Raw genomic sequence first — 25,654 nt, 5'->3', positions numbered from 1 at the left:
CTGGCTTCTCCCTAATAAGTCTCTCATTTGTCCTCAGTCAAGTTCACATAGAAGGAGGCAGGAAATCGCCTCTTCAAACTGAGGCGCCTCTTCAAACTGAGGGCAAAGATCATGAGCTAGAAATGTTTGACAGGGGCCCACAGATCCCCTTCATCAGGATCATCTGAGGGACGTGTTAAAAGTCAGATTCCTTAGAGTCAACTTAGAATCAGAACCTCTCCCAAGGAGGGCCCAGGCAGTTTAACAAGAATGCTGAAGCTAGACTGACTGCCCTACCTTCTGATGGAAGGCCCTCCCCTGGGCCTTGTGGGCCCCTGAACTCACCGCCACAGATTTGACCTGCTTCCCTGCAAACCAGCGGAGCTGCTCCAGGAAGCCTCTGAACACTTCTGTCTTGTGGGAAGGCAGCTCAGCAACTGCATCCACCAGAGTCTTTTCCACAAAGCTCAGGGGGCAAGCGGCTCCAAATGAGATACCTGGGAACAGATGCTCAGAATAATCTCCTTTACAGCTCCTAGGAACCTCTACAGTGACCCAAGGAAGGTAGAACCAAGACTTATAGATGAGGGAGTTAGTGACAGGCCCGATGCCGCATAGCTACTAAAAGAGGCAGTACTCAAACCTAGTCTTCTTGATTCTATCATCATGACTTTTTTTCTAGACCAGTGATTCTCAACTCAATAATACAGGATCCCAAGGGATGAAGTGCTGGTATGTTCAAATAGCACCTACACACTGCCCCGTTCCCCTGCAAATTATTCCATTGTATAGCCAGGATTGAGAACAACTGTTGGAAATCTCACAGCCTCTTGCCTGGTGGCCCCTACCATGGATGCTCATGGTAGGAAAGGCAGCCACCCTCTCCCTGAGCCCCCACTTCCCTGCTCCAGGAGGAGCAGGCAGCAGCGAGAGCCGAAGGGGAGGCAACCCAGCTACAGGATTTCCCCTAGTGACCTACCCCCTTCCAGCATCAGCCCTCTGTGAACTCCGTCTCCCTTACCCTCTGGTCCATGCTCCACTGAATTCAGCTCAGGTATCCATGCTGGGCAGACAATCATAGGAAACACCTTATTCTTAAACTTCATCTCAATACCTTGAGAGAAATGAAAAGCCTGAAGCTATAGATCCATTGTTATAAAAGTAGGGCAGGCCCTGACATTTTTTAACACTTTTACACAGAGAATACATGATACGAGGGTAAGTAAAAAAGTATTGCTACTAGAATTCCAGTTCATACATGAATGTTTATTTCAAAACAAAACATATTTAAACATGTATCTGCAATCAGTGGATGGCTGCAGACAAGTTCTCTCAGTAATGTATTTGTTTTAGTCTCATTAGGGTGTTTTCAAAAGAAAGGGTCCAATCAAAACACGGAATCCGAGGGAATCTGCTGGACCAATTCAATTCAGGACAGGAAAGCTAAGACGGTTTGGTGATTGTATTTTTGGATTCCAAAGGGGTAATTTTTACAGATTTTCTCCAAGGACATAGGACAATCATGGAGGTTTATTACGAAAGATTTTGAAGACAAGTAAAATGCATTAGTGAGAAAAAGGCCAGGAAAGTTGCACTGAGGAATTTTTTCGCATTACAATGTATTTGCTCATTCTTCAAGGATAGCATGAGCTGCTCTAGGAAAATTTTGTTAGGAACCCTCACCACATCCATCCTGTAACTTGATGTTGCTCCTTCAGCCTTCTTTTTGTTCCCCAAACTCAAAGAACATTGAATAGGAACATAATTGGAGTCCCTTGGGATGCCAAAACTGCCATTTTGACATGATGCAAATCAAAGAGCACAGAATTTCTTGGGGGAAGGAGGAGAGGTCAAGAAATAATAGCTTCACATTATGATATTTTGTTTACTAACAGTGTCTATGAATTTGTAGCAATACTTTTTGACTTAACACTTATATATTTACAGACATAAACAACACGCTCCATGGGTGTCCCAGGATTAGGGACACTCTCCAGAGTGTTGGCTCTAAAATTATGTCTTTCTCTCTCAAGGAAACCTACCAGAATTCAAGTGGGATGAACTTGAATTCACACTAATATGTGATTGATGTGTATAATAACAATAACAGAAAACACAGCGTACTAACGCATGTACGTCAGAACTGTTCTAAGTACTTTACATATTTTAACTCATTTAATTCACACTCACCAGTCGCTCCTTGGAAACCCTTATACAGGGCCACTAGGGGTTGGAACTGACTCAACGGCACTTAACAACAATAATCCTTATAGCAACCCTGTCAGGCAACAACTGTGATTATCCACAAAGTCAGTGGTTCAAACTCACCAGTTGCTCTAAGGGAGTAAGATGAGGCTATCTATGCCCATAAAGACCGACAGTCTTGGAAACCCTCAGGAGCAGTTCTGCTCTATCTGATTATAGGTTCACTATGAATCGGAGCTCTGGTAGCGTAGTGGTTATGAATCGGGCTGTGAACCGCAAGGACAGCAGTTTGAAACTACCAGCGGCTCAGTGGGAGAAAAATGAGGCTTTCTGCTCCCATAAAGATTTACAGCTTCGGAAATCCTTGCTATGGGTCAGAACCGACTCAATAGCACTTAACAACAACCTGAGTCGGAATTGACTCCACAGTAGTGGTGAGACACTCTGCTGTCTCTCCCCATCACTTACAGGCACTAGGGTTGAGAGTTATCCACCTTGGCCTTAGCCAGCCTGTTTGTGTATTGTTAGCTCCATGCCTTAGGTAATGGTGCCCACCTAAAGGCAGGTGGATACAGTCATAGGCAACACAAATACAGTCACACTTGACCATCTCCTCTCTCTTCTTACCAAAAGGCCCCCCAAAATGGGTGATGCAAAAAGTGATGTTTGTGGAACCCTTAGCATGTCAGACACTGGTCTAAATACTTTACCCACATTAATTCCTCTGCCCTTCAACTATAATAACCTTGAGGGAAGGAACTATGTTCAGATTATCTTTGCATCCCTAACTCCTCCCAGAGTACCTGGTTCATGGTTGACACTCAGTAGAAGTTTATGGAGAAAAATAAACAATAGGACAGGATCTCATTTATTCCTCAAAGCAATCCTCGGAAGAGAGCATTATTATCCCCATATATTAGTGACCATCAAGTCGATTCCAACTCCTGGTGGCCCCAGGTGTGTCAGAGTAGAACTGTGATCTATAGGATGTTCTATGACTAAGCTTCCAGAAGCACATTATGAGACCTTTCTTCTAAAGTACCTTTGGGTGTACTCAAGCTTCCGACCTTTCAGTTAGCAGTTGATCAAGTTAACCATTTGTACCACCCAAGGACTCCTATTGCTATATAAGAAATAGGAAAACAAAAGGAAGGAGAACTAACTAACTTTTCTAAAGACATACAGCCAGCAAGGGTTTGAACCAGGTCTGTGTGTCTCCAAAGCCCCAGGCTTTGCAGGAATTTAAGCACCCAGGACTCCTCAATGAGAAAGAGCCCAGCAACATCCCTCAGCTCCCAGCCCCAGGGCTCCCTCAAGGCCCTCACCGATCTCTGTGTTCCCTACCACCAGCTTGGCATCAGGTTGCTTAGCTTTGAGGTCCAACAGCTCCTTCAGGGTTGAGGCCTGGATCCATGTCACACGTTCTCCTTCAAAACACAGTTTCTTCTGAGGAGCATCTTTCAGCCTCTGAGAAAGGAAATTTTCTTATTGCACTGCCTCTCTACTTCCATTCCCCTGGTAAATTAGTTTAAGTCCACAACAGGATCGATTCTCCTACTGATTTAACACCAAATTCAGAATTAGAATATATGTCTGGTGAGAAATAAGGAAACTAATAATACGCATTGAGGCAGAAGCCACGTGGGGGGTTCACAGGCAAAGGAGCCTGAAGATCAAAGAGGTTACAGGAGTTGTGGAAGACCACCCAACCAGGAGTGGGCCTGAGCCAACCTGGCCCGAAGTCCAAACTCCTCACCCTGCCCCACATTGTCTTCAGGAGGCTCGGGGGACAAGATGTGGGAATGGAGAGCCCCAAAACTAAGTGATGATTTTTCAAGGCTCCACAATCAGAGAAAGATGTTCTGACTGCCTATTCCAACGTCATTCTTTCTGGCCTCTTGAACCCCCAAGGAAGTCTCCATCTGCTCCATGAGCTTGGAGAAATCTGTACTTGGAAACCCTTTTGTGAGCAGCCTGATTATTTCTTTGCTGTTGTTGTAAAAAAAAAAAAAAAAAATTTAATGTTGGAGTAAAGAAATGGAATCATCACAGTGAGAAAGTGGTTGGAGAGGTGTCCTTAAAACAACGCTTCTAGCTGTGGAATTGTATTCTTTGAATATAGCTTTTTTTGTTTTTTAAATAAAGGGTCTGCTTAAAGAGTGGTGAATAGGCAGCTTGGAGGATATACATTAGCTTTAGCCAATTCCTGTCCTCATGGTTCTTATAAGGTGGCAAGGAGCAGAAACATCAAATGAGTAATTATAAGTATGAAGTGTCATGACAGAAATACAGGATATTCTGTGAGTATGTGACAGAGGGACTTAGCACAGCAAGGATGAAATCTAAATGACAAAAAGGACATAGAGCTTGTTGAGTATGAAAATTAAGCTGGTTTCTAAGAGCTCTTGGTACCCAGACATGATGAGACCTCTCCCCGAGACATCACCTACCAGCAACTCTGGAGGGAAGATGGGTTCCTGGGTGGGATCCAGGGGCATGAATTCCTCTGGGTTGAATAAAGATGGTGAGAGAGTAACATCCTAGGGAAAAAGAACCAATGGGTGTTGTAATAGCTTCTCTTTTCTCATGTTAGAAGGACTGATGAGCTCTTTCTCCAAGCAAGCTTGTTCCCAGCCTCCAGCAGGCTGACAGCAGCTACTGGGGAACAAGAACAAGGAGCTCTTGCCAAAGGACCCAGGGTTAATGTGCCACCCTCATAAACTTAGGCAGAACACCCTTTCCGTCCCCTTCCTTTCCAGTCACCATTGCCAGGTCTGAGATTGCCCTCCAGAATGCCAGGAAGAGAAGGATCCAGTTACCCTAAGGTTCTTCTGGTTCATGCAACAGTTTGGATTGCTCCCTTTGCCACCACAGCATCCACCATCCTAAAGAGATGACCAACATTCACACAAGGATATATGCAGATTTGTCATAGAAGCAAACTCAGTTCTAATGCACATCTTGGCCTTAATAGTAGAGACCTCTGCCTGAATCCCACTTGCTTTCTTAAATAGAGTTGAGACCTCTGCTAGATTCTCTCTTTACTGGCTAATGTAGATTAAATATATCAAAGAAAAGCAAGTAGGATCTCCCTCTAGGAGCAACAGGACATTCTAGTTTCAAGAAAGGTTTTTCTATGAAAATTAGGTTATATCAAAACATATCTTACCACCATTTTTCTTCTTCAGCGATGTTTCCTCAGAAAACTTCTATGAGAGAAGTTCCCATCAGTTCTCTCAGTACTCAAGACCCTCTGTTTCTATGCTTGCTGTTGTTGTTGTTATGTGCCGTGGAGTCGGTTCCGACTCATAGCGACCCTGTACAGGGTTTCCAAGGCTGGAAATCTTTACAGGAGCAGAAAGCCTCATCTTTCTCCCACGGAGTGGCTGGTAGTTTCGAACTGCTGACCTTGTGGCTCGCAGCCCGATTCGTAACCACTACGCTACCAGAGCTCCTTTGTCTATTGGCACTTGACTGGGCATCTCCCTGGCTAGGTTCTCTACGGGGCACCTGCCTCATATATTTCAAGTCCAATGCTGAGCCCAGAGTTGTGTTTAGCCAGTGTGCTCTATGACTTCACCGCTATGTATTAGGCAATTTTTTCCAGAAATCCAAACACCCTTTACTCCTCACTGTGAACCTGTTTGTGGGGGAGGGTACAGACATGATCACCCATCATCTCCAGAGAGAAGATTTTCTCAGAATACTAATAACAGAGAATAGGAAAAAGCCCAGAGTTATTGCCTCTGGGAAGGGATGTGTTCACCTGACTAAACCTGAATGATACATCCCAGGAAGACAGGATTCACTCTTCAGAATCATGGAATTGTGTTGAGGGCCAAAAGTGGGAGGACTCACAGGCACAGCCCTGGCACATTTCCAGGGCAGGAGAATCCTGGAGAAACTGGATCTTCAGCACACAAACCAGAGGCGACACCATTCCTCAGTACTAGCAATTCAGAGCAGATGTTTCACAGCCCACCAGCCTTCTTAAGATAAGAAAGCTCTCAGCAGGCCATGGAGGCTGGAGCTGTTGCCTTTGAGAACTTGTACACACTGCCAAGTGATGGTGACAAGAGAGAACCCCTTTCTTGCCTTGACCCTCTGGCCACACGCTGCCCTACACGCTGCATTCACAGCTTCTCCATTGAATACCTTATGTCTATCCTGTCTACTATCCATCCCCTCCCTTTCTATATTTACAAAGAAAGGAATTTCCCTTGAGAAGAGTGTGGAAATCATCTATTTTGGAGAAGGAATATTACGGGAATTTCCAGTCCCTCAGAGAAGCAATATGAGGGACCAGCCTCACTCACTTGGTCCCTAGTGGGGTAGGAGGAGTACATATTTCACAAAAGTACATTTTCCAGGCAATTAAAATGCCAATGTGTTCTTATTTTTATCATTTTTCCTGATAATTCATTGACAAGTTCCTGGCATAAATTATTGTGTTGTGTAATAATGTGTCAGTGTTCTCAAGAGCTGCCAAGGTTGGATTAAGCTGCTTTATCCCCTCCAGAGATTTCTACTTGGCTCAATTAGCTAAGACTACTGGGTCTTTTCAGATCCTGTGCCTGTTTTGATCAATCCTCCCTTCCCTGCCCTGGGGCTGAATGAACATGGTCACTACTTTTTGTGGACAGTGTGTCTGCCTTAGCAGACACTCCACACAGTTTCCTCGTGTGTGTTGTAGACAGGAGTGTGTTGTAGACAGGAGTGTTGTGTCTAAAACAAGAGTGAAGATACTCTGAATAAAGGCCTCAGGAGCCTCCAGGTGTTCCAGCACATTCTGTGCTGGTATCCTGGCTGCTCAAGAGCTCAGCTCTGCTCTGGGCTGCAGGCAGTGGAAGGGGAATATGGTCACCATACAATGGGATCAGGAACCTCTTCAATGATCATAAAACTGAAGCCAAGGAAGGAACATAATACCAGGATGGGCAAGAATAGTAACCCCTGGTTCTCAGGGAAGTCGGAGCAACTTTTGAAGATCAAATACTGACTAATGGAAGAACTGCACCAGCATCATCATTTATAATTACCATTTATTGAATACTTAAAATGTATCAGGCAGTTTTAAGGGCTTTACAAGAAGTATTTAATTTTCCCTCACACTGTAAGGCAGGTATTATTATAATTCCTATTTTAGAAAGAAGGAAACTTGCCCAAGGGCACATTATTAAGTGATGGAATGGGAACCTGAATCTAGCTATTCAGATTCCAAATCTGTGCTTTCAATCACGTTTGTCTCCCTTTAAATCTTGTCCTTCATTATCCTCAGCATTCACCAGGGTGTGGTGTTTTCGATGTTTATTAGGCCTCATCTCCAGTTCCACCCCTTCTTAGGTTAGACAAAGACACAGCACTGTACCTCATAATGTGTCAACCCTAACAACAACCACACACACAAAAAAAAATCCATGCAGTTGAATTGATTCTGACTCATGGTGAATATGTACATGTATTACAGACTAGAACTGCTCTGCCGAGTTTTCCTGCCTGTACCTTTTCAAAAAGTGGATTGTAGGCCCTTCATCTGTGACAGCAACTCTCAAAGGGTCAATGAAAATAGTAGATGATTGTAACTCTGCCCAGTATCAAGTTGAGATAAGGTGGTTTCATTGAAGTGAGGACCAACATGGCCCAGTTGGAGAGTCAGGTAAAACCTTGGGAGATGATGTCAAGAAAGGTGAGGCGTGGCCCTCTGGCCTCCCTGCCAGATGGCAGGCACATGTCTGGGTTAATATCATCACAATGCTGCAAACCTTGGCTGTGGTTTCTTACTCTGCATTACATGAACACTTCAGGGGTTCAGAGTTGTCTAGAGGACCACTGCAGAAAGCAGTCAAACAGGGAGGGAGGAAAGGTATGAATGCTGAGGCAGACGTATTGTTATTAAATGTCACTTTCAGCATCTGTGCCACAGGATGAGTGTGCAAGGTTCCGAAGGAAATCTGCCAAGCCCCAAGGCTTGGAGGAAGTTAACTCCTAGGCCAGAAACCAGTTCTACATGCCTTCACTGGCGGGTATATCCCCATGCTACATCGAATGTCTCCAGTGCAAGGACCCATTAACTGGCCATCTTATCTTTTTCCTCTCATGTAGTCCAGAAGACCCTTGACCTAGCTCACAACTGAGAGCCCTGAGAGTTGCTACTTTGAGGGCAGGATCACTTACCTTGGCAAAGGTCCGGAAGCCCTGCAAGATGGGTCTGTAGCCTGTACAGCGGCACAAATTTCCTATGGGCCAAAGAATATGTTAGTACAGGTCTGCAAAGCAGGTTAGGGACTTGTGGGCTTTCCCATGACTCTGTTTGGCACTCTCTTTCACCACAGTACCTTTACATATTGCTTCCTCTCCCAGAAAGGCCCTCCTCTCTTCCCTGTATTCCTGACTACAACACATCAATCACTGCATCCTCCAGAAAGTCTTTTAGCATGTCCAAACCAAGTCAGGTGTCCCTCCTACAGAGCTGCCCAGTCACAGCTTTATCAGTGAGTTTATGAAATCATATTATAAACTCTCAACCCAATAGAGTGTGAACTCCTTGAGAGAAGCAACTGTGTCTTTCGTCCCTGTGTCCCTCATACCTCACAGAGTGTTATTAAGTGCCTTCAAGTTGGTTCTGACTCAAAGCAACTGTGTATAGTGTTTCTGAGAGTGGCTGGTGGGTTTGAGCCACTGAACTTGAGGTGGCAGTCCAGTCCATACCAGGACTTACAGAGTGTAGGTTTTAATAAAACTGATTGAATAAATGATAGGTAAAAATGGTGAATGAATGAGGAACCGTTAATATTCAATTCAGGAGAATAGACACATGGTCCAAGCTCCTGCAACCATTCACAGAAGGCAAAATGAGAAGGTGGTCCTTTCCCATGGCTCAGAATCATGGATGCCTTCCTCATATGCAGTTTCACCCTGAAGAATCCTGTTCTAATGAAATCTGAGAGGAAACAAAGCCCTATCAGTAGCCTCTGTAGAGTTTCCCAAATGGTCTCCTACTGGGCCAAACACCCACTGCCAGTCCCATTCCAATGCTGGGAGAGGACAGGAAGACAACTCAGGAAAATGAACTTGAGGCAGAAGAGCAAGTAAATCTCTTAACAACCAGGCGTTCATTCTCCAAACAAAGAGAAAGCTAACATTCCAGCAGATGGTAGCCACCATATTGGCGTGGTCTGAGTCTCTCATGACCTTTACCCTGACACTGCCCTGACAGCTGCAGGGCAGCTATTGCCACCTTCTAGGCTGGAATCCTGGTGTGGTGCTGTAAGATAAGCACTTGACCACATGGTTGGTTTGCCACTTTCCTCGAAAACCCTGTACAGAGTCTCTAGAGTTGGAATCCACTCAATGGTACTTAACAACAACAACAACAGGCTGTGTCTGAAGACCTGTACCTTGGAAGGCATCCTCAATCTCCTCAATGGTAGGCTCTGGCTGATTCCGGAGTAGCGTGTACATGCTCATAACGATGCCAGGGGTGCAGAATCCACACTGGGAACCATGGCTTTTGGCAATTCTCTCCTACAAGAGACAGTTGTGATCACTCGGGCTGCTGGGTAAGAAATGGGTTGTAGTGGGTAAGAGTGGAATCAGAAGGACCAGGATATTATAGTAGTTCAGGCAAGAAGGAATGATGTTTGGACCAAGTAACAATAGTGGAAATAGAGAGAAAATGAAGGTGTTATTGATGGTTTTGTAGGTGTAGTATATGTTGATGGATTGGGTGTGGTATATAAGAGAAAGAGAATCCAAGATGACTTTTAGACTTTTGTCATAAGCAGCTGATAGAGTTTTGCCATTGTGTTATATGAAGGCAGAATGGGAAAGGAAGAAGTTTGTGGAAAAAATTAGGGTTTTGTTAAGTTTGAAATGAGATATCCATATAGTGATGTCAAGTAAGTAGGTGGAAACCTGAGTCTAATTTCTGAGGAGAGGTCAAAGCTGAAGGTCTACATGCGAATGTCATTGGCCATTTAGTAGATGGTACTAAACTCAACTAGGGAGGATATGTATCTGCTTCTGTAAAGATTACCACCTTGGAAACCCCTGTGGAGTAGTTTCACTCAGTCCTACAAGGTTGTCATGAATCGGACTCGATTCAAGGGCAGTGGATTTAGGAAGCGTGTAAAGATAAAGAAAGGAAGGAGCAGAGCCCAGAGCTTAGAGTCCTTCAGCAACTAGATGCTGAGCAGAGAAGGAGGATAATGAGAAAAACGTGTAGTGAATAACATAAAAACCAAGAGATAAAAATACCTTTTTTTCATGAATAAATGGACAAAAGTGAAATCTGGCTCTATGGTTTCTTTGGAGTCAAAATAATTGCATCAAGTATAAAGACTGGTACCATTGAAGAGGGGGAAGATTTAGCCAGATGATATAGATATGGCCCATGTGTTTATACTTTCTTTCTTCTGTTTGTTTCAAAGAATATTACAACTCCTAATTAATCCTTTCACATCTCTTACAGGCTATAAAATTATGTCCCCTTTTTTGGCTTAAGAAATGAAGCTCTGGAGCAGAAACAACGCACATTCACTCTATCTTGATCTCGCGTGACTAGTCCAAGATGCTTCTCCCAGAAAAGACAACCAAATTGTCTAACCAGGAGACTCTGGCTAGAAGTCATGTAAAATATCTGTCATGAACTGAATTCTTTCCCCACAAAAATATGTGTCAACTTGGCTAGGTCATGATTTGGGGTATTGTGTGGTTGTCCTCCATTTTGTGATCTGATGTAATTGTCCTAGGTGTTGCAAGTCCTAACCTCTCTCTATAGATAATGAAGTAGGTATTGGTTATGTTGAAGAAGGTTATGTTTGTTTGCTTGTTAATGAGGCAGATTAGGGTGGAAAATAACACTCTTACTCCGTCACAGCTCTGATCTGATATAATGGGAGCTTCCCTGACATGTGGCCCACGTCACCTGTTATTTTACAAGTGATGAAAGAAGAGAGAATTGAGCAGAGAGAAAGAAACCTAACTACTATCAAGAAATAAGAGCAGGAAAACAAGGGATCCTTTGGATGCCGGGTCCCTGTGTTGGAAATCTTCTAGACCCAGGGAAAGACTGATTGCAAAACACATGGAGATCTCCAAGAACACCAGGCTCACAGATGTTGAAGAAAACAAGGAATTAGCTCCAGAGCTGACACAGAGAAAAAGCCTTCCCTTAGAATTGAAACTCTGAATTCAGACTTCAATCCTCCTAGACTGTGAGAGAATAAATTTGTTAGTTAAAGCCATCCACTTTTGGTATTTCTGTTAGAGCAGCACTACAGAACTAAGGCAGTGTCCGAAGAAAGTGTCATCTCCTGAATGACAGGTCTCCTCAAATTGTCAATGGAGGGTTCATATCTAGGCTTAGCTCTGGTACCTTCTGTTGTTGTAGTTGTTGTTGTTGTTAAATGCCGTTGAGTTGATTCTGACCCATAGCAACCTGTGTAGGGTTTTTGAGGAGCAGCTGGTGAATTTGAACAGCTGACCTTGTGGTTCAAACTGACTTGGCAGTCCAGTGCATTAATCCATAGCACCTTCTGTAATCCCCTAAAAATCCTCTGCCTCAGTTTCTCCCAAACAAAAACTACTGGAAAAAGTGACTTCGCCTTTCCACAGTGCTCTGCTTCCATTACCTTCTTGTTTCCACTTTGTCCAAGAGTATCCTGTTTTTTCCTACAAAATCCCTCAGATTATTTCCAGAGTTTTAATTCATTTTCTGATGGTCTTCTACCATCAGGGAGTAGGCCTTGGTGAGACACTCATATGTTTTTATTTAACACTCACTTACCTGCATTAAAGGAGCCCTGGTGGTGCTGTATGATAAGCATTGGGCTGCAAACTACAAGGTTGGCAGTTCAAACCTACCAGCCACTCCTTGAGAAAAAGATGAAGCTTTCTGCTCCCATAAAGATATACAGCTTCAGAAACCTTAGACAAGGTCGTTGTGAGTCTGAATTGACTAAGGCGGTAGGTAAGTTAACCTGAATTTTAGGTCTGTGAGTACTCAAGCTGTTTGTGCTCATCTACTAACCTAAAGTTTGTTCAAACGCATCCAACAGTGCTATGGAAGAAAGCCTTGGAGATGTGCTTCTGTAGAGATGACAACCAAGAAAACCCAATAGAGCCCAGTTCTAGTATGGAACACATGGGCCCACCATGAGTCAGAAACCTAGGCAATGGTTTGGTTTTGGGTAACCTCCATTTTAATGATTGTCAAATTCCTGGTGTGGTGCAGTGGGTTAATGCGCTGGACTGCAAAGTCAGTTTGAACCACAAGATCCGGCAGTTGCTCCTTGGAAACCCTATACAGGGTGGCTATGGGTTGGAATTGACTCAACAGTACTTAGCAACAACAATGGCTTCACATCCACATTTGTATTATATCTCGATGTAAGGTGAAAGGTGCAGCTGGAATGATCATTCCTGGGAGCTGGAAGTAAGCAGGTGGGAATTTTTAATTAAGGTGCACAGAGAATTTGGGATCTTGAATCTGGGAAGGCCAGGGGCTTCCTCAGTATTCTCCTGACCTAAGGAGAGGCAAGCTCCCTTGCCCCTCACCTCTTTCGAGTTCCAGCACAATTTGACTGTTCTGGCTACTAGGTTCAGTTCACCTCCTGTTTCCCGTGAGATCATGCAATGTTACTTCTACCACTGTCAGAGAAGGGAACTTTGGGTCTGGGTCCTCTCCCTCAGCCTTACACATCCAGAGGAGATGGGGAGGAGGCCAGGTCACATACCGCCTTTGCTCAGAGCTGACACAGCCCAACAACCCAAGCAAATCTGCAGACTTGGTAGACTCTTGACCTCAGAACTACTTGACCTCAACAGCACAGTCCCCTTTCCTCTGGTTACCTGCACAGGATGCAGCCTTGTCTTGGTGCTTCCTATTCCTTCCACAGTAGTCACAGCAACATGATGCAAAGAGCAGATGGGGGCCAGGCAGGCATTGGCAGAAAAGTGTCTAGAACCCACGATTAAGGTCATTCCATTGTCCAGTCGGGTAATCAGAGTAGTGCTGAGTGCAGTGGGGAACACTTTGAAATGATTATGAAATACCTATGTATTTCCCCTCACTATATAGTATGTTCTGGTTTTATAATAGGTGTTCTCAACATTGCACCCAAGACTAGGGGTTGGAAACCAAGAAAGCCCTCTCCCAAGAGAAGCCTGAGCTCTTCCCAAATCCTGGGATGTCAGGTATCAGTGCACCCAAGACCTGAGAGCTAGGGTCAAGAAAGTTGGCCAATGTCATTTTGGTATTGTTGTTAAGTGCCATCGAGTCTGTTCTGACTCATAGCAACCCTGCAGAATGTTTCCAAGGAGTGACTGGTGGGTTTGAACTTCTATCCTTGTGATTAGCAATCCAGTGCTTATTCTACAGTGCCACACCAGGACTCCAAACACTTTAGTTGCCTCTTACTCAGTCCTAATCTGGAGACTGAGTAAGAAGAAGTTTATGGCAAGTACCAGCATGGAAGGGCATCCTTCTCTCTGCAGCACCAGGACTTGAAACACTTTAGCTTCCTCTTACTCAGTTCTATTCTCCATACTGAGTCAAGAGGAAGTTACTGGCAAGTCCCAGCATGGAACTGCACCATTCTCTCTGCAGAGACCTTCCTAGTTTCTTCAATTTCAGAACCTCCAGTGACTTTTGCTTCTCGCTTTCATCTACCTCTATTTCCTCATATGAGTAATAGGGAGGGAAAAGTTCCCAGCAACACTAGACATCAGCCCCTTAGACAGAACTTCCTTGCATCCATGACTTTATTCACCACTCATTCATGTACACAATCTATATCATTTAATGAGTGCTCTGGTAGCATAGTGCTTACGAATCAGGCTGCAAACCTCAAGGACAGCAGTTCGAAACTACCAGCTGTTCCATGGGAAAAGATGAGGCTTTCTGCTCCGGTAAGGATTTATAACCTCAGAAACCCTGTACAGGGTTTCAGAGTCAGACGGACTCCATGGCACATAACCACCAACAACCATATGCCAAGCATGGTGCTAAGGGCTGAGGACATAAGATGAATAAAATGAGATCCTTGGTCTTCAATAGCTTGCAGTCAGTGCAGGAAAAAATAGAAGCAAGTGTGAAAGGCAATTTGCATAGCTGTTAGTAAGTGCTTCAGGAGAGATATTCACATGGCACTACAGGGCCAACACAGACAAGGGACATTTAATCCTGTCTTGGGAAGTCAAGGAAGGATCTCTGGATTAGGTGATATTTTTGCCCAGTATTAATGGAGCTCTGGTAGCGTAGTGGTTACGAATCGGGCTGCGAACCTCAAGGCCAGCGGTTCGAAACTACCAGCTGCTCCGCGGGAGAAAGATGAGGCTTTCTACTCCCATAAAGATTTACACCCTCGGAAACCCTGTACAGGGTCGCTATGGGTTGGACCCGACTCGATGGCACTTAACAACAACAACAACAAGAATTAGCGAGGTGGAGACCAGAGTCTTAGAAGAAAGGATATTACCACCTTGAGAAAGAGTTTATGCAAAGATCATGAAATTAGCAAGCATGAAGCATTGGTATTTTACAATTGCTTCTGGCTGCACAATTGTCTCAGATGAATGGAGCGCTGGGACCATTGATGGAAAAGAAAACTGAAGAGGAAGCTGGGGCATATTGTATGCTCAGAAAAGAGCTTGTCCTTTACACCGGGGGTAGTGAAGAGCTACTGAAGGGGAGTAACATAAGCCTGGATTTAAGAAAAATTATTTTATCCATAGTTCAGAGTCATGTCAATACTCATAAGCTAGTAAGAAGCCTCCTAAGACATCATCCTATAACTTTTCTGTCCAGGATCAGAGCGTGCCCAGAGTATCAGGGAGTCATTCATACTCAAACTCGCTCTCTTTCATACACACAGTCACTCATGAACTGAGGCCCCGGGATCCAGCTGCCCCATGGAAAATCAGCCAGCAGGCAAAGGATACACGATCTTGTTCTGGAGACGATCATACTTGGAAAGCATGACGGTGCAGGCCCCGCAGCCCCCTTCTCCACAGCCGAGCTTGGTTCCACTCAGCCCCACTGGGTGGTCAAAGGTTAAGGAGCATGGACTAGAGGTAAAGGAGTCTTGCAGAAAATGCCTGGGCAATGCTTCCTGGACATGGTGAGGCACTCCCCACACAGGTTCAGGTCTTTGACTGGGGAGGCAGCTGGTTCACACCTCAGTCTCATTGAAAGTGAAAGGCAACATGTGCCTCTGGGAGAAGAGAATGGGGCCAATTCCACTGCGCAGAAGAGGGAAGGCAACAGAGGCTAACTGAGCAGCATCTAAGCATCATCCCCTGGGACTCAAATTCTAGGGCTCTCCAGTCCGGGAGGCATCCTGTGGTACCAATGTCTTCAAGGAATGGTCTTATAGGTCCTCAACCCTGCGGTATCACTGAGCAGGTAATTCATGTGACTCAGAGACATTATATGAGGGACAGCCTTCATGTCACCCCTACTGGGTGTGCAGTGAGGATAATTAGGTCAGAATGAGACACGACCTATTCGGGGATGTGCTGAGTGTCTCTCACCTTTTCACTCTGAACCTTTGGGACTGATGAAGTCCCAGGAGTCAAAATTAGAGCTGGAGTTAAGAATCCTTTGAATATCCAGCCCATAGATAAAGAGAATGGAAATTAAAAAGATTACTGAGGCCATAGATCAATATTAGAGCTGCCTCTTAAATGTACTTGAAGAAATAGATAATCTGATGTTTTACATGTTTAAAAATGCCTAACTAACTTGTTATCTAGACACAAGCAATGATGGTGACCATTTCCATAAGGCATGTGGACTTGATTGCTACCTTTTACTGAGGGCTGCAGGCCTCTGAGCCATCTGGCTGTCTACTGGTGGCAGAGGGAGTGGAAGGTTACCTACCTATAAAAACAAACAATAATAGCATTTTATGCTTGAAAAGCACTTATACCCAGGTACTTGTTTGACCCTCACATTAATTAGATTAGCAGATGGGGCTGGAACTATTATTTCTTTGCAGATTAAAAGTAATAATAATAACAGAACCATTGAAATCCGAGAGAGAACATGAACCACACAAGGTAGCACAGGGGCTTGTGTTACCTTGGGTGTTAGGATTCCAATACAGTCATGTGACCCCAGGTGTGGTACATAGCTTCCTCATCAGGATACTGCTGTAAATCATGTCTGGGGAAGCATTCCAATGTTCTAAAGTATCATTTTCACTAAGCAAGATATACAGGATTAAATAAACAGGTATTGCTACAAAATCATATATACTTATATAAACATATCAAAATGTGAAGCTACTATTTCTTGACATCTCCTCTAATTAAGTCTATATACTTCTGAGGGCAGTGTTTCCATCTCTCTAACCCTGACCCACTAAAAATCGGTGCTCTTCAATTTACCCCATGTCGAAACAGCGGTTTTGGAATCCTTGAAGGATTGCAATCATGCTCTTTTTAAATGTTCTTTGAGTTTGGAGAACAAAAAAGAAGTCTGAAAGAGCAAGATCAGGCCTGTTGGGTGTATAGGGTAAGGTTTCTCTATGTAATCCCTGTAGGACCGCCCTTGCTACACTTGAAGAATGAACAGGCATGTTGCAGTGACGGAAAAAAGAAGTTCTTGGCACAACTTTCCTGGCTTGTTTTCCTACCAATGCAAGGTCTTTGTATTCTAGGTGGAGTAGTCTTTCTGGAAGTCAGGGTAGACAGCACGACTAGGGCCTTCTTTTTCCCATGATTCCCACAAATTCCCTCATAATACAGGCAAGAAGCCATGGAGACTTTCTAGTTGTGTGCCAACTTTCAGTTTCAAATTTAATTTCATATTTGACCTTTATACCAACCTCTTGCTATGATAAGAAATGTCTGAGCATTTCCAGTCTTCAGAATTTTATTAGAAACTAAAAATATTTTTGAGAATCTCTGAGCCGGGTAGATGGGCTGGTCTGGAGCTCCTGATCCTACCAAGTGATTCTTCCAGTATACAATAGCCACCTGTCTTGACATGGACATCATGAACCTGCCCAGAACAAGTCAAAAATCCAGGACAAAGTACCTCTGAGTCACCCTCTGCCTACAGGGAGGTCAGTGGACAAGAGATAAGGCCATGGATTCCAGGCTCACTTCTCTGAGTATTGAAACAATCCTTTGTTGCTCCAAAATATGTAATGGAGTGGGCCACTAGAGCTCCCTGCCTTATGCCCTTCTAAGAGCAAGTGGTTCATTAACAGAGGTCAGCTCAGCACAGTACTGACAACAGATCCCTACAGCATTTCCAGTATAAGTGAGGTTAAGAGTGTGGCTATAGATGTTAGTGAAGGCTCTGCCACTAGCAAAACATAGCTTACTGAGATGTTTAGACTCTACTTCCTCATTTGTGAAAGGGCTTGTTACAATGCCCTGAAGTTGTGATGGGGTTTACTTGAGTAACCCCAAGCAATCACTTTGAACTCTGCCTGTATATCTTCAGTGTTCATTAAATGTTACTTCCCATTATTATTTTTTGGGTTCTTGGTTTTTGTTCTAGGATCTCAGACTACTTGTATACTCTGAAAGCACAAAAGGTGCAGGGAATCTTACCATAGCCCTCACTGCTTATGTGAAGAGCAGCGTTCAAAATCCCTCTAAGGAATCACCTGTCTCAGGTGCCTCCCAGTACCTGTCAAATTCACAATAGATAGAACATCTCCACAACTCTCTACCTGAAGTCTGAAGCATCTCTTTCCCAGCAGACACCTCTGTACTTAGGCTGAGCTGGAAACATTTATTTCCATTTATTTATTAAGCAACGTTCACCTAAGAAAGTGTCTTTCTCCCCCCGTGGGGAATTACCATTGAGGAACTTCTGAACTGTTCATTTTCCAGACCTAGCATTTACTAGTCTGAGTTGGAAAGGCTCTTAAAGAATATCAAGGGCAGTCTTCATTTGATAGCTGATGAGATTTTCAGAAGCAGAGAGCAAAAATGACTGACTGCCCAAGGTCACATAGCTACTGATGGACAGGCTGCAACCGTCCTTCAGTGCCCAGACTCCTCATCCAGGGCTCTTTTCTTTACATCCTTTTCCTTCTTACTGGTCATCAGAAAACCATGTAAGTCCCAGAGAAGGAGTCTCTATCAGCTCCTCTCTCTCACTCCCACCTCCTACTCCAAAGTCAGGATACACTTCCTTCTCAGGTATACCAAAAGTGTGGTTTCTGGGTCTGCATTTTTCTCCACCACCTATTAAAACAGAAGGAAAAAGACATCACAGTTAGTCAATGGTCTACAATGTTTTTCTCTCCTTTCAGCATCTCATCCATGAATCTGTAGAGATAATAGAGATATACTAAATACATCATTAAATCTAAGGTATTTTTTCTTGATACTCCATAAGAATGAATGTGTTAAACATAAACAGACATTATGCCTGTTTGGTAGGGTGGAGGGTCAGAGAAAAAGAGGAAGCCCCCCAACGAGATGGATTGGCCAGGTGGCAGCATCAATGGACTCAAGCATGGCAACAGTAGTGAGGTTGGCCCATGATCGGGCAGTGTTTCGTTCTGCTGTGCATAAGGTCACTATGCGTCAGTGCCAGCTTGATGGCACCTAACAACAACAGTAACATATCCTTAAATGCCAAAATTCCACAGTAACACTCAGCTTGGAAGCCACTATTGAAAATTCAGGTGTTGTATTCACCTTGTAGGCTGACCAAGGCACAACATTGAAAGAGCCGAATTCATTGCTGTTGAGTCCATTACAGTTCATGGCAACCCCATGTGTTACAGAGTAATGCTTCATGGTTTTCTTGCCTATAACCTTTATGGAAGTAGAACATCCGTCTCTTCTTCCTTGGTGCCGCTGAGTGGGTTTGAATCCCCAACCTGTAGTTAGTTGTTGGTTGCAAACCACTTGCATCACTCAAAGGTCTTACTTTAACCAAGGCCAAATCCTGTTCAAATCAAATATGTCACTTCATTTTCATCTACTGGTTCACACCTATGCCACCATCATCATACGGATCTCTGGCTTTGCCTTTTCAAGTGTTTATACTCAGACCTACCATGTGACTGTGGAGTCCTGGTGTGGCACTGCAGGATAATGCGGAAAGTCGGCAGTTCAAACCCACCAGCTACTCCTCGGAAAATCTGTGGGTTAATGCACCAGACTGCAAAGCTATTTGAACTGCAAAGTCAGTGGTTTAAACTCACCAGCTGCTCCTCAGAAACCCTATACAGGGTCACTATGAGTCGGAATCGACTTGATGGCACTTAACACCAACAACAGTAGAGGCTATGCAGAATCAAAAGAGAGAGAACTGACTCAGAGGTGATTAAACCATCTTCAAAAAACTGGCTAGTGAAAGTTAGGGTAGACCTCCAATAGTATCTATGTGGAGTGGACCTCCCAAAACCCAAGGCTGAGGGAGAGTGGTTGACCTGATGTTGTTAAGTGCAATTGAGTCACACTCAACGCATAGCAAACCTTTATAAGATTTTCGAGGAACGGATGACGGGTTTTGAAGTACTGACCTGGCAGATAGCTCAACACAGTGCTACCAGGCCTCCTTCATCTTACAACCTCTCTAAAAAACACTCCTTTCCTCATCAAGTCAATTTTGACTCACAGTGATCCTATATAGGGTTTCTGAGACTTATAAATCTTTGCACGAGCAGATCATAGTGGTGGTGGGTGGGTGCCACCAAGTCAATTCAGACTTAGAACAACCCTGTATAGGGTTTCTGGGCCTACAGTTCTTTATGGGAGCAGAAAGCCTCATCTTTCTCCCACCAAGCCTCTGGTAGATTCTACTATAGTCCTTGCGATTAGCAACCCAGTTGTAATCCACTAAACTGTAGTGGTTACAAATCGGACTGCAGTCAAGGTCAGTAGTTCAAAACTATGAGCTGTAAAGATTTACAGCCTCGGAAACTCTATGCAGGGTCACTATGAGTTGGAACTGACTCCTCGGCACACCAACAACAACAACAACAACCAGGTCTCCTTTATGGGAGCAGATAGCCTTATATTTTTCCCATGGAGCAGCTGGTGGATCTGAACCCTTGACCTTGTGGTTAGCAGTCCAGTGCTTATCCTACAGTGCCAATTAAAGATTTTTTTTTTCCCTTGTTTTGTTACCCTCACCTCTTCTAACTGATTTTTGGTTGTGTGTTGCAAGTAAAATCACCACAGGCATTTTTATTGATGAAGAGTAATAAAATAAAATAAAGTCATAAAACTGCCAGAATTTGCCCTTTGAGTAAAGTGTAAGATAAAGTAGAGATCAAATTAATTTCCTCTTATGACTACACCCCATGAGGCCAGCTTGGTCCTGGTTACAAAGATCATGTAGGCAGCCACTTCTTTTCTCTTGAAGAATGAATTCATAAATGGACAAAATAAAGATCTTTATCATCCTTCTCTAAGACAGAAGTGAGAGTCTCTCAACTACCACCTTCCCCCCAGGTTGTTCTGTCCTCCAGTCCCGCAGCTCTATGTTGCTGCATCACATCACATCTCGTCACGTCACGCCACGTCACATCACATCATATCACATTAACAGTTCCCTGCTCAATGACTTCCATGACCTTCTACATATTCCAGGAGCCATCCAAATTCTGTAGGCTGTGTCTCAAGGACTCTTTCAGCTTTTCAATATACAAAAAGACTTCAAAAGTTCATGGAAATTTTTCACTAGCTTTTAATTCCATTTTTTCCACGAACTTTTTGAAGCCCCTTTTTTCCAAATCTTCATGTCCAACCTTTCTTTACCTCCCTACAAAGCTGGCCTTCTCATTGCACTAAAAGTACAACTTACACTTTCCAACTCCTGTGCATTTGACCATGACATTCCTCTTCTACTGGCATTTTGTCTTTTCAAAACACTCAAACACTTCTCTAGTAGAGCCTTTTCAAATCACCCTGGTCACAAATGGACTTTCCTTCCCTTGAATCCTGTGCCGTTCTCCTGACACAACTGTTGCTTTTGCCTTGGTGGGCTCCATGGAACACTTGCTTAGCAAGATGCCAATAGTAAAGTAGGCTTAGAAAAAGCCAGGTTACATTGATTTCTTCCGGGAAAACTTGAGTATCATACAAAAAGTGGGCAATAATGAAATGTTGTTGTTAAGTGTCTACAGGTTGGTTCCAATTCACAGCGACACTGTATAGTTTTCAAGGTGCAACTGGTGAGCTTGAACTGCCAACCATTAGGTTCAATATATGTAATAATGAATTATACCCTATTAAATAAAATTTAAATCCATGAGTCCAAACCAGATAATTAATGAATAAACAAACAAATAAATGGCGGAGAAGGGAAAGCTCTTCCTTATAGAAGAACGACAGCTAATAAATATAATTGGCCATCTTGTAATCAGCACAGTAACTGGCCAAGTCAAGAGTCATCAATGGATGCTACAATTGGTAGGTGAAAATGTGAAGAGGAATAAGATACTAATATAGTCTCAAAGTAACTTTTCACTGGTTATTTATTAATTACAAATGGGAAAAGATTAATCTTACAGTACAGAAACTTGGAGGTCATCTCCTTAATCAAGTGATCAAAGTTCACATTATTAACAATGGGAAAATTACCCATCATGTGCCTCCTGGTAAGATGAGTTGAGAATGACGCCTCACTTACATGGCATTCCTACCCAAAATTCAGACTCAGGATCCAATTATAAGAAAGCATGAGACCAACTCAAAATCAGGAACACTGTGAAAAAAATTACTGGTCAGTTCTCTTCTAAACATAAAAGAAAAGTTGAGGAGCAATTCCAAATTAAAGGAGGCTAAAGAGATGGGACTTCTGGTGTGGTGCTGTGGGTTAATGCGCCAGACTGCAAAGCCATTTGAACTGCAAGGTCGGTGGTTCAAGCTCACCAGTCACTCCTTGGAAACCCTATGCAGGGTCACTATGGGTCGGAACTGACTTGACAGCACTTAACAACAAAGAGATGGGACAATGAAATGCAGAGTTGACAGTTGGTGACTGTGGTTAAAGTATATTTATTATTTTTTTTGTATTCTAACTGCAACTCTTCTGTGAGTTTTAAATTATTTTGAAATGCAAGATTTAAAAAAAATAGATTTATTTATTACAAGATATTTAATAGTCATCCATTTATTCCATCCACATTAATTGAGCATTTATTTGGTGCCAAGCACTATGCTAAGTGGTTAAAAAATATTCAAGAAGATTATTTAATGCGTTAATTTTCCATGAAATACATTTGGAGAAGACATTGCTTTGTGTAATCATGATGTACCTCTCCTGCTAGTTCATAGGCTCCTGACTGGCAAATGCCTGGTCTTAGGTATCTTATTTCTCCAAAGTATATGCCATAGCCTTCAACCTCAGAAGGAGCTTGGTAAGTGTTGAATACATGAATGAATGAGTGAATGAGTGAGTGAGTGAATGAGTGAGTTAGTGAATGAGTGAGTTTGTGAGTGGGTAGGGGAGAGAGACAGTGAGTGAGTGAGTGTCTCTTTGAGCCTCTCTGTAGCTGGCACCTAGCTGGAGATTACTCATAAACACCTTCAGTACCCTACATGCCAAATCTTCCCAGATTCCTCTAGGCACTACAATCTCCACAAAACAGAGGGTGACTGCTCAGGAAAGCAAAAATCCTGCCCTCTAAACTTCCAAGTACAGTGGTAATAAAATTCTTAATAGCTCTCCCTGCTTCCTTTTGACTTTAACAGTAGAGATGATAAAGATGTACAAACAATAGCCAACAAAGTTCATTGTCACCACAAAAGTCCCCAGAGGCCTTTGATAGAATATAATTTAATTCTTTGTATCTTACACACTCTCCAAGGCTCCAGTCAATGGAGACAGTGTCCTGGAAGTGATAGAAAACAAGGTAAGTAGGAGGCCCACATTTAACAGTAAGTCATCAAGTTCCAGCCACGTATTTGGTAACTTCTTTACACAATAACCTTTAAGGAAAGGTCTAGGACATCTTGGGAGTAGATGTGAGAACAAACTCGCTCACAACTGCCTTCATGTGACCTGGAATTTCCGTGTTTGATCTTCCTTTTACAGTACTGTGTATCCCTCATTACTCCTTGCATTAACTCTCCACCTTCCTGGCAATTTCTCAAGAGGCCACATCTTCATAAATTACAAATATGGATATTCATTACAGAAACTGTCAGTCACAGAGTTGACAAAAATAATAGGGTTTGATGTAATGATACTATCTCTAAAACTTAAAAATTTGCTTTCCCAGAGTGAAAATGAAATTCAAGGGAAAGGAATTCTCACCAAGCCAGATTTACCTCAAATGCCTCTTCCTAGATGTAGTGCATAATAGCAAACCATCCCTAAAGAAGAGCAGGACCTCATACAGTGCCAAATTGAGGGCGTAATAAATAATAAAATCCTTAGAGTTAAACATGGTCTTGAGAGTCATTTAATCCAATCTATCACCCAATATAAATAAGTAATGCTTTCAAAAATCCACAGAAGATGTCTTTGAGAATAACACTTCCAAGAAGCCAATGCAATAACTATTTATTAAATCAACACAATGTCTCTGCTGAGTGCAACAAAGTTGTTCAAAATGTTGAATGCAAACACCCGACTATAAGTAACCTGGACGCTTTGCCCTACCTTTTCCTTTGATACCAGATATCACCAACCCTGGGAGGGAAGCAGCACAGAGACAGCTCAGAGCCTGGAAAGCCACTCTGAGACTCTCTGTAGCTGACACCTATAGCTGGAGGCCACTCCTAGGCACCTTCAGCTTTACCCTAAATTCCACATCTCCCCAGACTCCTCTGGGCATCACGATCTACACAAAACAGAGAGTGACTGTTCAGAAAAGCAAAAATCCTGCCCGCCAAACTGACCATTTCAGTGGTTTCCTGGTGGCAATGCACAAACTGAACAAAGGAGTCTTTGGAGTACTGACATTGAAATGAACTTGTTGGTCATCCAAGCACACCTGACCATCTAAGTCCTAGAAGTCCTGTTGGTTTAGGTATCATCGACTCAGTGACACTATGAAAAACGTAATGAAGCTCTCCCCAGTCCTATGCTTAAACCCACTGTTGCAGTCTCTGTGTCAATCCGTCTCACTGAGGGTCTTCCTTTTCTTTCTAGAAGTCTTACCAAAAATCACTATATTTCTCATTCGCCAGGAAGTGTGAACATTGCAAAACAAATTAATTTGCCCTCCTTTGGGGTCCACTGACCACATTCGCTGCTCACCGCTCACACTGTCCATGTGGCCAGTCACGATGTTAGGGTGCTACATCTCCTTATGCATGCAACTATGGTTACCCTTTTACTGTCCTTTTCATTCTCAACAGGGTAACTGATGCAGATACCAACATATCAGCAGTGGGGGTGGGGGGAGGATAAATGGGAACTAGAGACGATATACTGCATTTGCACAATCTCTGCCTGCCTGCATCTGCATTACATTTTGCAAACATGCGCACCCTTTTAGTGTTTCAAGGACTGGTGCCCAAGCATATGCCTCACTCCCCTTCTTGCACCTACTTTCAGTCCCAGTGTATCAATGAAGTTACTTCAAGTGGATAAATTTTATCAGAGCAAGAGATTTCAAGTATTTATGTGCAGTGAGGAAAGGCTGGTGTCCTTCATGCAGAAAATACTATTTCTTGCCACAAGGTGTCAGTATATGTCCTCACACATAAATCTGGGATGAATTTTTACATTTATATACGTAATGCATTCAAAATTAGAGATTGTGTACATTTATTTATATCCTGAAATTATCGAGGAGCATTTCGCATTCCTCCTCTCAGTGAAGAGAGCAGCCAAAGCATTAGTATCTCTTTGATGAATCACAAAAATGGAAGCGTTCTTGGTGTCTAATCTCACCCAGAACCCTGACACCCGGTTTCGGTTTCAGCACCAGTTTCTCTATCACTTCCAAGAGCTGGCAGTGAGTTACTTCACAAACATCTCTCTTCTCGCCTCGCCTCACTCCTTTGTCCTGTAAGTCTACTGTTTTCCCTAATGCTACCAAAACTACAGGAACACATTTGAAGGGAGAAATAAAAACAGAAAAGAGAAACGACTAAAAGAAAACACAAAAGAGAAGCCAAGACTAGTGTTCTTTTTCTAGGGGATACATATCTCTGCCCAGGGATAGGGAAAGCCCAACCAAAAGTCAGCTTTTACTTACCTTCTTGCCATTCACAAAGAAAACCAACTCGTCTGCTGTCATTGCTACCGGTTCGGACTCCTGAAGCCTCAAGAGACACTGACAATTATCACTGCTCTGCAACTGGAAACAAATGAAACAGTTGGCCAATGGGAGGCAACCAGCTCGGAGCTCCAGGTCACAGAAAGTTCCTGGCAAAAGCCACTGGTTTACATAATCAAGAAAAACGCAAACAATATTACACAGCAAATCATACCTCCCACACCAGTGTCAAAGAGCACAGAGGAAAGTGCAGGCAGATAGCAGCAAGGCCAGTGCTAGGAGATTGGAGTTCTTAAGTACTGCCTTCATGG

The 25,654-nt window shown here is 43.3% G+C and overlaps 1 protein-coding gene across 1 annotated transcript in view; it reads right to left on the bottom strand.

Moving 5' to 3' along the window:
- Nucleotides 1-25,364, bottom strand: part of XDH (xanthine dehydrogenase) — a 73,936-nt gene extending 48,572 nt beyond the window's left edge. The window contains exons 1-11 of the mRNA XM_006835277.1: nt 25,323-25,364; nt 18,336-18,393; nt 15,127-15,223; nt 13,036-13,144; nt 9,582-9,708; nt 8,359-8,420; nt 5,004-5,069; nt 4,635-4,724; nt 3,510-3,651; nt 1,001-1,093; nt 325-476 (exon numbers count right to left, since the gene is read on the bottom strand). Coding sequence (XP_006835340.1) covers nt 325-476; nt 1,001-1,093; nt 3,510-3,651; nt 4,635-4,724; nt 5,004-5,069; nt 8,359-8,420; nt 9,582-9,708; nt 13,036-13,144; nt 15,127-15,223; nt 18,336-18,393; nt 25,323-25,364 — 1,038 coding nt within the window. The remainder of the gene's footprint in view (nt 1-324; nt 477-1,000; nt 1,094-3,509; nt 3,652-4,634; nt 4,725-5,003; nt 5,070-8,358; nt 8,421-9,581; nt 9,709-13,035; nt 13,145-15,126; nt 15,224-18,335; nt 18,394-25,322) is intronic.
- Nucleotides 25,365-25,654: the final 290 nt, after the last annotated feature.

This window comes from Chrysochloris asiatica, unplaced genomic scaffold, assembly GCF_000296735.1.
Source record: "Chrysochloris asiatica unplaced genomic scaffold, ChrAsi1.0 scaffold00016, whole genome shotgun sequence".
Lineage (NCBI taxonomy): Eukaryota > Metazoa > Chordata > Mammalia > Afrosoricida > Chrysochloridae > Chrysochloris > Chrysochloris asiatica.
The sequence above is the reverse complement of the archived record's forward strand: the minus strand, read 5'-3'. Positions and strand labels throughout refer to the sequence as shown.